General features: G+C 49.5%; 1 protein-coding gene and 2 pseudogenes across 1 annotated transcript in view; 1 reads left to right on the plus strand and 2 right to left on the minus strand.

The window, feature by feature from the left end:
• Window positions 1–880: 880 nt before the first annotated feature.
• LOC112472080 lies at window positions 881–999 on the minus strand (annotated as a pseudogene).
• Window positions 1,000–2,741: 1,742 nt separating this feature from the next.
• CATSPER3 (cation channel sperm associated 3) overlaps window positions 2,742–12,541 on the minus strand; it is an 18,964-nt gene continuing 9,164 nt past the window's right edge. Inside the window, exons 3-8 of the mRNA XM_006923108.2 lie at window positions 9,202–9,441; window positions 5,600–5,782; window positions 4,817–4,957; window positions 4,353–4,472; window positions 3,766–3,923; window positions 2,742–2,847 (exon numbers count right to left, since the gene is read on the minus strand). Of these exons, the coding sequence (XP_006923170.1) occupies window positions 2,742–2,847; window positions 3,766–3,923; window positions 4,353–4,472; window positions 4,817–4,957; window positions 5,600–5,782; window positions 9,202–9,441 (948 nt within the window). The remainder of the gene's footprint in view (window positions 2,848–3,765; window positions 3,924–4,352; window positions 4,473–4,816; window positions 4,958–5,599; window positions 5,783–9,201; window positions 9,442–12,541) is intronic.
• Window positions 10,634–10,749, plus strand: LOC112472010 (annotated as a pseudogene).

Raw genomic sequence — 12,541 nt, forward strand, 5'->3', positions numbered from 1 at the left:
TGGAGATGAACAAGCCATCTGGGGACAGCTCTGCTGGATCCCAGGGCTGGGGGTGGAGAGGGAGGTTCGGCTTTCCGCTGCCAGGCCTGGGCAAGCAGAGCCTCTTCTGCCCCAAACAAATCAATTGAAAGCCTCGGCCAAGCCTGTTTGAGTTGGTGAGAGCCCAAGTGGGAATTCCAATCTGCCAGTGTTTGCTCTAAAGGCAAACAGAGCCAAACAGAAATGCTGCTTTTGGACTTTGTGCCAAATATCCATCGGCTTGCTCTGCCAGCGGAATTGGGCCAGCCCTCTGCATGTCACCCTCTCCCAGTTCCCTGATCTGTGACAGCTTCTGCTTGTGCCCTTAAAGGCAGCCTGGCCCTCCAACACCACAACCCAGTGGCCCAAGCCCATGGCTTCCCTGCTGGGTCTGGGTTCCAAACCATGCAGGTCTGCCTTGCAGTCTGTCCATCCTGCACCAGCTCCATCTGAAGACCCATTCACCCCCGCACCCCCATACGTTCCTGATCTCTGCTTCCTGCTCCAGGCTCCATACTTTCCTCCTCTACCTTGACACTGGCCCAGTCCCTCTCAACTCCTGACTGGCAAAGCCCTCTGCAGCTGCCTGCCCAGCAGAGGCAGAGCTGACAGTCAGAAAGCACAAAGTTTAAGTTATCTACATCTTTTTTCACATTCTCATGTGTATTTTATTTGATCCTTATAGCTGGTCGGTTTATCAGCCCATTTCTCAGAGGAAACAGCAGAAGTTTCCAAAGACCAGACACCTTGCCCAAGGTCACCAGACTAAGGAATCAAAGTCTCCTGACTCCAAAACCACGGTACTCTCTAACTTGCCTCCCTGAAGCAAGTTTTTATTTTTATTTTTATTTATTTATTTTAACACCTACAGCACCTGGTCTTCCTAAGTGGTCTCCCATCCAAGTACTAACCAGGCCCGACCCTGCTTAGCTTCTGAGATCAGACAGGATCGGGCTTGTTCAGGGTGGCATGGCCGTAGACCCTGAGGCAAGTTTTTAAATCTTTTGTTCATTTCCAGATGCCTGGGGCAATTCCCAGGATTCCTAGTGAGAGCAGACAGATGTGTTTTCATATCCCCCTAAGCAACAGTGGCACCCAGTGTGAGCAGCTGGCACTGTCTGCTTTGCCCCAGCCCTGAATCAAGACATTGCCTTAGGCCTTCCTGCCCTGCTGACTGGGCAACACTCCACCAGAGCACCCCTGGAAGCCTCCAGCCTTCATGATTAGGCATTAGTATCAGGGTCTGAGCTTCTCCTCCTGCCACAAAGGGCACAGACACCCTGCCTACTTCAGGCTCGCCCCTCAGGGCACTGGCACAAAGTTCTCTCCACCCCAGGAAGCATCAAGGCTACATCTCCTGCCTTCAGAGGGCTCCCCCATAGCACAGCAATGGGTCTCACACTCCAGAGGAGTTACTGTTTATCTGGCTGGATTATTTCCCCTACACAACCATGAGCACCAAGAGGGCCAGCAAGAGGACCTGCACTAGACTATGAGTTTCTCATAAGCACAGAAACCCCAGCACCCAACACAGCTCAGTAAATAGCAGTCAATGTATGAATGAAACCACAAGTATAGGCTTCCACCTGCCCTTGCCCTGTGTCCTCGGGGATGCCATTACCTAGGCCTGGAGCCCATGAGCCCACCCATGGGACCCTTTTGTGCAGCCACAATCAACTCTACCCCTCATGTGTTCTGCTGACCTGACTCTCCAGAGGGGCCTTTCTACACTCATCTGCAGGTGCTGGTCTCCCCATCTCCAGCTCTACCCAGAACTTGCCCTCCGACTGAGATGGCACTGCCAAGGTGACAGGCCTCAAGAATACTACTCAGCAAGGGAGCAGGGGGTCAGGCCAGCTGGGAACAAGAAATACAAGCCGCCCTGCTGTAACCGGGCCCTCGGACAGCTCCATCACGGCTAGATTGGGGTGGTACCCGAACCTTGGCAACTCTGGCAGCCATTTGGCCAGGAATGTCACAGAAAACCCCGCCTTTTTCAGTGAAGAGTCCTAACCAACCATAATGGGGGAAGCAGCCCAAAGCACCTGATGCTGCCTCTCTTCTGTCCCCTGTGTGAAGCGCCTTGGCGCTGCCTGCAGGCCACATCCCCAGGACAGGGCACTCTGAGCTCCATGACTACACAGTAGAGTCCTGCCAGTGACAGCTGACCCCTTGGAGCTCCACGACCACTGTGAGCCTAGGGTAAAGCAGAGTAGACCTCTAAAGAGGGATCCCCACGGCAGTTGGACTGCAGAGAGAGATGTAGCTCAGTCAAATGAGGGGTCACCCCCATAGATGAGCCCAGCAAAGGCTCCAAAAGGGAATTAGGCCACACCAGCTCAAAGGAGCCATACACCCTTCTGGGGCTGTTAGGGGCCCTTTGGTCTAGGGTCCTCGGCCAGCTTCCTCAGGAGCACAATGGATATTTGCTATTGGGGTCGAGGGAGGAGAGAGCCCTCAACCCCAATAGTGTGGCCCCTGAATATGGGCTCTGGCCAGGGCGAGTCTTGGGCCTCCTTTTCCCCACTCTTGAGGTCTAGCTGTGTCGTGTGTGTGTGTGTATTGGGGGAATCAGGCTTCGAGGGCACCTACCCAGACCCAACCGCAAAGGTGAGGAAACAGCATGATCACAGCAAGTGTGAAGAGATCAACTCAGAAAGCCTGTGTTTAATGGGGGCCTGTCACGGCCTTCGAGGCCTTCATTGCCTGGGTGCCATACCAAGCTACTTCTCATGGATATTTTCTGAGGAGTAGGACTGTTTCTTCTGGGGCAAGTCTTCAAGCATCAGGCTCAACACGTGCACGATCTCATAGTACAGCTCTTGAAGCCTGGAAGTGGAGTGGGAGAGGGGGCCTGAGCTTGCGGGGGGGAGCTCTGTGCCATCCAGGCCCCACCCATCACATGCTTGCACCTGCGTATTCACCGCACGTGGCAGGTGTAGGGTCAGGGAAGAGCAAGGACTTCAGAGCTTGATCAGGCTGGGCTGGAATCTGGGTCTGCCACTCTACCTGTGGCCCCTGGAGTAAGTTATTTCACTGCACATGTCAAGTTGGAGCCAACAAACTCCTGGGTTCATGTGGAGGTGGCCAGACACTGCATGGCCCATTCTGGGGCCAAGAGTGGGTGTTCCCTGATCTCTCCCTTTTTTCCCTCCAGTCTGTGAAGCCCTCCAGGGGGCTTTTGTCAAGAAGCCAGGCTAATCGTGTTTTTCTTTGTTCAAGAGCCCACCGTGGCTCCTACGCGCCCATGTCCTTCCCCTTCTTGCAGTAGTGGCTAGTTAAAACCTCAGTTAACTTACACGGAGCACAGCCCTGGGCCAGGCCAACCTCACTGTTTTTAGAATCAGCCCAACAGACTTTCATGTAACAGGTAGAAAAGAGGCAGAGATGTGCCCAGAGTTGCAGAGGAAGGTACCACAACCTTGCCAGGAATCTCTGCTCTGGACTCATCAGCCAGCGCTCCCCTCTCTGCCCCCTTAAAAGGACCAGTGAGGAGGGGCTTGGAGAGCTGAAGGAGCCAGCATTTAAGTACAGGACAGGGAGGGCTGGAGAGGGCCAGGGGAGCAGAGTCTCCTAACCATGGGCCTGTCTGTACAGCCTGCACGCGTGGAATTCTGTACCCCCAAAAAGGGCCTCGCCCCACCCACACTGTACATCAGCCATCACCCCCTATGCTCTCCCAGAGCACTCGACATGGCCTTGCACTCAAAGAAGTCAGAGGACCAGGACCAGTGGGCTGGGACTGACTTGCAGATTGTACTGTCCTGGTTGTCCAGAGTAGACAAGTAGACATCGATGAAGGGTAGGCTAGTGCCAAAATCATCCAAGACCATGGGGTCAGTGTGCCGCAGGGTCTTCTTGAAGTTCTCCACCAGCTCACTGAAACTTTTGTAGTCAGCATTTTTCTAGAGAGGGAACCATAAAGAGATCAATGACAAGGAGGAGGGGACCCTCAAGATACATAGAGTCCTGGGGACCTTCCACACAGGGCTCAGGTGGAGGGCTGACCCTGGCCCTAAGGTGAGTCCTGAGCCAAACCACAGGCTCACCCTAGCCCCTTCTGAGCCTGGATCCCCTGACTGAGGCAGCCTCAAAAACCACCATCTCTGACCTGAGGACAAATGACACAGAAGGAACTGGTCAGAGCCTGAGTGTGGCTCAGTGTGGTCTCACCTGCCCTGGATAAACCTTGAGCATAGTCAAGACAGATGTCTCCACCTCAGAGAAGAGGCTACAGAGGGATGCACCAATCACATGGAGGAAAGAGGGGCACTTGCCCTCATCCTGACTATTCCTTCAGCCATGACTGTCCATCTAGCTGTTTGTCCACCTACCCGTGTCTGCATCAGCCTGCTGACCTCCTCCTGCTGCCGCTTTACAATCACCTGCTTCTCTTCCATGAGTATCATGTGCCTCTCTACCCTCAGTTCCCTCTCAAACTTTTTGATGGAGTCCTGGAGAGTAGGATGAGATAAGGTGAGGGCTCTCATTGGATACCCACCCCCAGTCTTTCTTCTTCCCTTGCACTGCTGCTCAGGCCCCTCAGCAGGAGGACCCCCTCCACATAGGGCCAGCCCCCAACTCAACCTGCCAGTGCAGCTGCAGTGACTCCCCAAGCTCTTGTTCTGCTGGCCACCACCATGAGGCAGGGAAATGTACTGGCTCAGGGAAAACAGTTGCCTGGTCACCTCCCCTCCACTTTAGGAGGCAGACAGCTCAGGGTCCTCCCTGAAGTCCTGGCCCACGGCCCTGCTGCCACACCTAAGCCAAATCCCGACTCTCACAGGTGCAGCCTCACCTCAGTGTGGATGATCATCACGCCCACGAACATGCTGAGGAAGACAAAGGAGGCAAGCAAGATGAAGATGATGGTGAACGCCCGGCTCAGAGCAAAATTCCGGCTGTCCAGCTGCTGCTGCAGGTCTGTCCAGCCATCAACCTTCGCGGACGGAGGAGGGCAGGCTGAGTGCCAAGGCCCAGCAGGATGGGCCTCCAGCCCACCTACCCTGGGGAGCCCCTGCTCCACTGTGGAGGCGGCTGGCTCTGCCTCCACATCTGCCCCTCAGCATTCTCTGCCTCAATCCACTAACTCCAGTGCATTCATGGTGGTCTGGGGATTCGGGGCTCCGCTGAGTGGGGGGCACTTCTGGCCAAGGTGCCCTGGGGGTTCTTCTCCAGAAGGCCTCCTTGCCTTCCCCAAAAGACACTGCTTTTCTGCCAGGCTCTTCTTCAGAAAGATCCCAGTCTCCAGAGTCTAACAGAGTACAGACTTCTAAACTTTGGCTTTGCAGTTTATTCTGGGTAGATTTGTGACAGTCTATTCCCCCAAAAGGCTGTGTGACATGCGTTTCACCTCTAAATTAAACTTATTCCAAACAAATTATCTTTTGATAACTCTGAAAGTTACTCTCTGGCCTCTGCTTAGTCCTGGGAGGCCAGCCTCAGTTTCTCCAGCCCAGCTAAGTACCTGAACGTGAAAGCAGCCCCATGGGAAGCCCAGCATGTCCACACACTCGTACTAGCTGGCAGTCCCTTCTCAAGGCCCCTTCCTTCCACCCCATACTGTTCCCAAACACCTTACCGTGGCCAAACTGAAGAGGGTAAAGAAGGCCATAGCCAGGTTCCCCCAGTTATTCACGTCACCCCTGTCTGGAGCTCCAAATAGGCAGAAGCCCAGAATAGCGAAGATGTACATCAGGACGAAGAACAGGATGAGCACAGAGGCCACGGTGTAGGCTGTCTGCCCCACGGCAGTGATGAGTGTCTGCAAGGCAGAGGCACCGGGGCTAGGCAAGGCTGCAAGTTGGGTGAGAGGCAGGGGTCTGAGGGGACGGAGGTCCAGTCTTCCCAGACCACAGCTGTCCCCGGTATCCAGTGCCATGCCTAGCATGTGGTAGTTGCGTGATAAATGGTTGGATGGACAAAGGGAGGGGAACTCTGCCTGGATGGAGGGCTGGACAGTCTAACAATAGCTGACGCCTGCCCTCCTCCCCTTCCATCACTCACGGGCAGATCGCGTGCGCTGCCTCAGGTCTGGGGTAGTCTCCCCTCTGGCACCACCACCCATTCCGCTTGAAGCCCTGCCTGGCTTCGTGCTCATCCCAAGGTGTCCTACTCCTGCTTCTCACTGAGGGCCAGCTCTGAATGCTCCTCCAGACCCAGAGGTGTAGGGGAGCTACTCTACACATGGAAATGAAGAGCACTGAGAGGAACATGGCTTCCCATTTTTCCTGCACCCTGTTTCACAGGCAGGTCTCCATCTTGTGACCTTAGTCTTCCTCCCATGAAACGGGCATTTGTCTTGCCTCCCACTACACTGCCCACTCCTGGAGAGCACAGTGTATAGCTCCTCATCATTCATTCCTCATGCCCCCACGTCTCACATGGAGTTAGGTGCTCAATATGTGTTCACCCACCTACATGCTGTCACAGACATCATTTTAGGTAGGTAGGTGTTATCGTTCTTCCCATTTCGAGATGAGGGATCAGAGGCTCAGAGAAGCAAAATGGCTAGGCCAGGGTCACACTCCAACACAGTGGCAGAACTGGGACCAACTCTCAAGCCCTTAGGCACCTTCAACCATTAAGGCCTTTTTTTTCTAATATAAGAAACCATTTATTTGGCTTAACACTAGGAAAGAAGGTGCTTGATAGAGCTGCGACACGGGACAGTAAAGTTTGGATAGTTTGGGGTAATTTGGGAAACAAAGAGAACCCAACAGCACTGGGGCTGCTCCCCACGGGCGTTGGTTTGGCAGCTGCCTGCAGGGGTGAATGCAGGCTGGATGCCTCCCTCCTCTCTCTGGGGGAAGAAAATCAGTGTTTGGGGATTAATTGCAAAAGAGATGAGATTTAAAACAATGCCTCCATCCCTGTGAGACAGAGACAGAATTTCTTTCAAAAAAATGACTAAGACTGAAGAGGTGAGTCCACACAAGCAATGCTGCATGGGACACAGTCTGCAGGCGAGGTCTGCACAGGCAGAGAAGGAGGTCATTCTATGGTGATCCCCCTCCTAAAAATCCTCTTGCCTAAGGACACCTCTCCTCAGCAGCCCTCTGGAGGGAGGATGCCCATCCTGTTCCTTATTCTCAGAGTCCCTGACTCTGTGGGCAAAGCCCCTGCTTCTGGGCCGGGCCCACCTTCCAGCTTCCCACTCCACCTTGTGTCTCAGAATCTCTGCCTCCAGGCTCCACCCAATCCTGCTGTCCTCCTGGGGGCCTTCAGCATCTCTACAGAAACCTACCACCCCCCAAGCCTCTTTGTCCCTTGCCTTCCTTATCTCCAGTGACCCTTGCACCACTTTAGACCTCTGTTCCCTTGGGCCTGGAAAAACCAGGCTACACTTCCCACCCTCTGATCACTCCCTCACTCTGAGGTGCCCACCACCTGGCACTTAGCTCCCAGAGACTTCCGGTCTCCTTTCCTGCCCATTTGTCTTACTACTGTCCCTACCAGACATCTACTCCAATGCCCACCACCTCAGACACTCCCCTCCCCCTTCTGGGTCACATTACAGGATCTGTCTCCAGCCATGCTCAGGTCTGAAAGGAAGAGTGCCATGATTTGATGTACACTTTAAAGATTCCCCCAGCTGCTGGGGTGTTCCTGCTCCAATGCTCTCAATAGTGTGGGAAGCCATTGCAGGAATCCAGGTAAAGGTGGATGGATGGTGATGGAGAAGAGATGATGGCTGTGAGAGTGAAAAGTTATGGACAGGCAATAGCTATTTAGGAGGCCATGCAACAGGACTTTGGGAGAAGGGAGTCAAAGCTAACACTCAAATTTTTGACTTGGCAGTTGAATGGGGGTAGAGGGGACCTTTCACCAAAAGACAAAGCATAGGAAGAGGAGCCAGCGTTTTGGGATTTGAGGGTGGGGGTAGGGGGAGAGTGATGACTTCCAGTTTAGACGTGTTGAGTTTGAGGAGCATGTGAGATGTCCAGGAGGCAGTGGGTCTGAAGGTCATAGAGAGACGTGGGCAGGTGAAGACTCCTGAAAAGTGGAAAAGTGGAAAAGATTACCTAAATTGAATATGCAGAGATGGGAACTCAGGAAACAACACTATGGGCCAGGCAAGGAAAACACGTACCCAAAAAGTCATGCCAAGTGACAGGACAAAAGCCAAAAGAAGACAGTGATAAGAATGACAAGGGAAATGGCCAGTGGACTTGGTGACAAGGAGGTGTTTGGCAACCTCAGAGAGGCTAGTTACTTTGGAATGGCCAGAAGAATCCTGGGCATAAATGACAGATAAGGAAGTGGGGACTGAGAGTGCAGACACCACTTTCCTAAAGCCTCATCATGAAGAAAAGGAGAAGGAGGGCTGGACTATGTTATTTGGCGGGGGACACACACACGTGTGTGACTACCTGAGAACAAGGAAAGAATGAATGAGACTCTGTGGCAGGAGGAGCTCTTTAACATTCCTCTCATCTTCTCTGCCAAAGCCTGGGATACCCTGTTGGGCCTAGGTCCTGGGCAGATACCCAGGCTGGTCCAGAAGCAATCTCTCAGCAGAATGGGCTGACATACCCAAACTAGTCAGAGGTCCAAACCAGCTCCTTCCTGAAGAAGCATGGGCACTGTGTGCAGAGCCAGGGCAAATATCCTGTGTCCAGGCTGAATGCCTAAGGACATGGCTGGGCTAGCTCAGGTCTGTTCTGAAAAGTGCTGAGCCAAGGAAAGCCTGACTACCCCACAGCCTCTCAGCAGGAGCAGCATTTCCAGAGCTGCCCGGACAAAGCAATGAGACCATTCCAGAACATCAAGTGCAGCAACAGATTCTTAGCTACCTGGGGAAAGCAGTGAGTGACAGAGGCCACCAAAAAGCTGGAGACTCCTAGGCATGTAGTTCAAAGAGTGTGTGCCATAAGAAGATGGTACACTTTGTAGCATGGGAGAAAGTAAAAGTTCAGATGGCTTCTAGAGTCAGACACATCTGTGAAATCTCAGCTCTGGCATCTAACTGCTGAGCGACCTTGGGCCTCAATTTCTTCATTTATAATATGCAGCCAATAATACCTTTCCTACAATTGTTTCAATATTAAATGAGATAATATGAGTAAAGATCAACCTGTCACACAGCAGATGATAGTAGAATTATTATTTCATCAGGGGATGGTGGGCAGATAGGCCCTGTCACCTGCACTCTCTGAACCACGGCACCGCTGGTTTACTCACCCGGATGCCACGGCTATAAGTGATAAGCTTGAGAATGCGCAGGGACTGCAAGCCATCAACAATGTGGAGGAAGGGGTAGTACTGGCCCTTGATCTTGCGGAGACTGTAAGGGATCAGGACAATGATGATAACCATCACATCCAGCAGGTTGTAGCCATCCTTCCAGTAGTTGATGGGGTCCACGTAGAGCTTCATGAAGAACTCGGCACCATAGATGGACACAAAGACGATCTCTGAGACCTGAAGGGGTGGCAAAGTTCGGAGGGTCATACCAAGCTGCAGAGCCCTCTTGGCTGGGGGAGAGGGCACCTAAGTCACCCACGAGAGAGAAATCCAGGCAGAGTCCCTAGCACACAGTGCACACACAATGTGCCTGACTCCCTTCTCCTTCTGCATCTTCCCTACTCCACCGCCCTAAGCCGGGGTAGTTGGGAATGACTCACTGACCCACAGGCTGAGTGACTAGATAGGCCCCAGTATAAGGCAACTCAACACGGAAGGTGACCTGAATGTAATGTTCCCCAGAGACAAGATCCCAAGAGTTTTCTAGCCAACCCGAATATCCAAACTTTTAGGACTATAGATTAAATATTCATCTACTAATATTTACTCTATTAATCACACATACTTAAAAATCAGTTAATTAATCTGTTTCTAAAGAATATTCTAGGTTTTTTTCCACTTTTATGCTTTATAAAACAATCTTATTGAAATTCTTCTCATCTACAACTCCAGTGGCTTTGTTTATACCAAAAGGTACTTTTCGAGTCAGCTACATTTTTTCTTATCATCAATGCATTCATTCACTGGAGAAAGTTTGAGTTAGCATCTATCATGTGCCAAGCAGGTACCATTTTAGGCACTGGGAAATGAAACAATGAACAAGACAGAAAATGTCCAGCTCCTAGAAAGTTCACAGTCTAGGAGGGGAGACAGAAACAAACATTTAAACAAATTCCTATATAATATAATGGCAGATTGAAAGGAAAATCAAATAACCAAGGGGGATGGAGGGACTGGTCAGGGGAGACAGGAGGGGCAGCTGTGGCAGCTATTTTAGAAAAAGTGGTAAGTGGAGGCCCCACTGAAGCCAGAAATGGAACCATGATAAAAACTGGGAGAATGCTTCCCAATGGCGTGCATGGAGGCCCTAAGGCGAGAAACGGGTTGTTGAAGGAACAACAAAGTCAGCATGGCTAGAATAGAAAGGGGAGAGCAGGCTGTGGAAGGAGGGCCTTGTAAGCCTGGTGAGGGCTCTGAATTTTAATCTCGGCCTTGGAGGATTTTGAGCAAGGCAGCGATATGAACTGATTTGGTTTACATTTTTAAGAGCTCTCAGTGGTTGGACGTGGTTCCATAGTGTAGCGGTTAGCACGTCTGCTTTACATGCAGAAGGTCCTGGGTTCACGCCCCAGTGGAGCTATGGTCCATGGTCTATGGCCATGCCACCCTGAACAAGCCCGATGTCTGATCTCAGAAGCTAAGCAGGGTCGGGCCTGGTTAGTACTTGGATGGGAGACCACTTAGGAAGACCAGGTGCTGTCGGCATAAATAATAATAATAATAATAATAATAATAATAAAAGAGCTCTTGTGGAAAAGAGACTGGGTGGTGGGGGAGCTGGCAAGCATGGTGATTGGAAGGTGGGTCAGGGAAGAGGCAATAAATAGTAGAATTATTCTAGCAGTCATCCAGGCAAGAGATGCTATTTGGTTAGATTTGTTTGGGGAATAGTGTGGAATTGAAGTGGGCAGATTCCACATGTATTTTGTAGGCAGTGATGATGGGGCTTCCTGATGGACTCAGAGATGCAAAAGGAAGCAAGTAGTCAAGGAAGACTCTAGTGTTTCAGACAGAGACTGGGTGATGTGTTTCACTGACATGAGTATGGAGTGGGTTGAGGAGGGCTAGAGAGAGTTTCTGGAGGGAAATAGAAACATTTCTAAAATATACCACCTTTAAATATATGTCAGATGCTGCCACTGGAAATTGTAACACAAGTTGGGTAACATTAGAGCAACTGGTGTTTTTATTTGTCTTGTATACTTGTATTTGCGGCCCCCACACTGCAACCATTTACATATACTTTTTAAAACTACTATGTAACATTTAAGATACCAAAAAGGTATAAAGAATATAATGAATAACCATATACTACCACTCAGCTTAAGGAATAGAGTTACCATTATAGGCAGAGTCTCTTGTGGATCTCTCATTATTCAAATCCCCTTCCCTTTCCACAAGGTAATCTATGTAGATCTAGAGTATGTCATGCCGTGTATTTTATTCTTTTACCACATATGTATCCCTAAAAAATACACGGCATTGTTTCACACTTTTATGCATTATATAAATAGCATATACACTGAAGTATTTTTCAGAAATTTTTTTTCATTTAAAATTATGTTTATGAGTCATCCATGTTGATATGTGTAAATCTAGTTTATCGTTTCACTACTATTTAGCAATTCCACTAATGAAAATACTATTTATTTATCCAGTTCCCATTATGTTTAGCTTGTTAGTAAATTTTTACTATTGCAAAGAGTATAATAGCACAAAAAGGTTGTACAATTCTTATATATTTTACTGTACACATGTATAAAGTTTCTCTTATATACCTAGGAGTAGAATTGCTGGGTTGTAGTATATGAGCATCTTCAACTTCACTGAATGTTGCTCAGCTGTTTTCTGAAGCTATTCTAACAATTTACTTTCATATCAGCAATATTCCTATTGTTTGACTTCCTACTAATATAGAGTTCTTAATTTTTGTCAGTCTGATGAATAGTATCCTATTTTTTAATTGTTATTTCTCTACTTATTAACAAAGTTGGGCAACTGTAAATTGGCTGTATCTAATCTTTTGCCAAACTGCTGTTTTGTCTTTTTCTTATTAAAGACAATCAATATTTCATATATTTTGAATCCTAATCTTTTACCTGTTGTATGCATTGCAAATATCATCTACACTGACATATCTTTTCACCTTTTTAATGATCTTTTGCTGAACAGACATTTAAAATTTTAATGGAATCAAATTAACCCAACTTTTTCTTCATGGTTCATGTATTTTGTATCTTAAGAATACCTTTTCTTCCTGAGATCATATAAATATTCTGTATGTTCTTGTAAACATTTTAAAGTTGCACTTTTCAAGTTAGGTCTTTAATCCAGCTGTGTGTGCTATGAGGTAGGGATTCAACTGTATTTTTTCTTCATATGCACAATCATCCTAGTACCATTTAATGAATCTATCCTTTCACCACTCATCCGCAGTGCCATCTGACAGGTACCAACGTTTCCATACAAGCCAGGGTATGTTTCTGAGGATTCACTC

Source organism: Pteropus alecto, unplaced genomic scaffold (genome assembly GCF_000325575.1).
Source record: "Pteropus alecto unplaced genomic scaffold, ASM32557v1 scaffold78, whole genome shotgun sequence".
Lineage (NCBI taxonomy): Eukaryota > Metazoa > Chordata > Mammalia > Chiroptera > Pteropodidae > Pteropus > Pteropus alecto.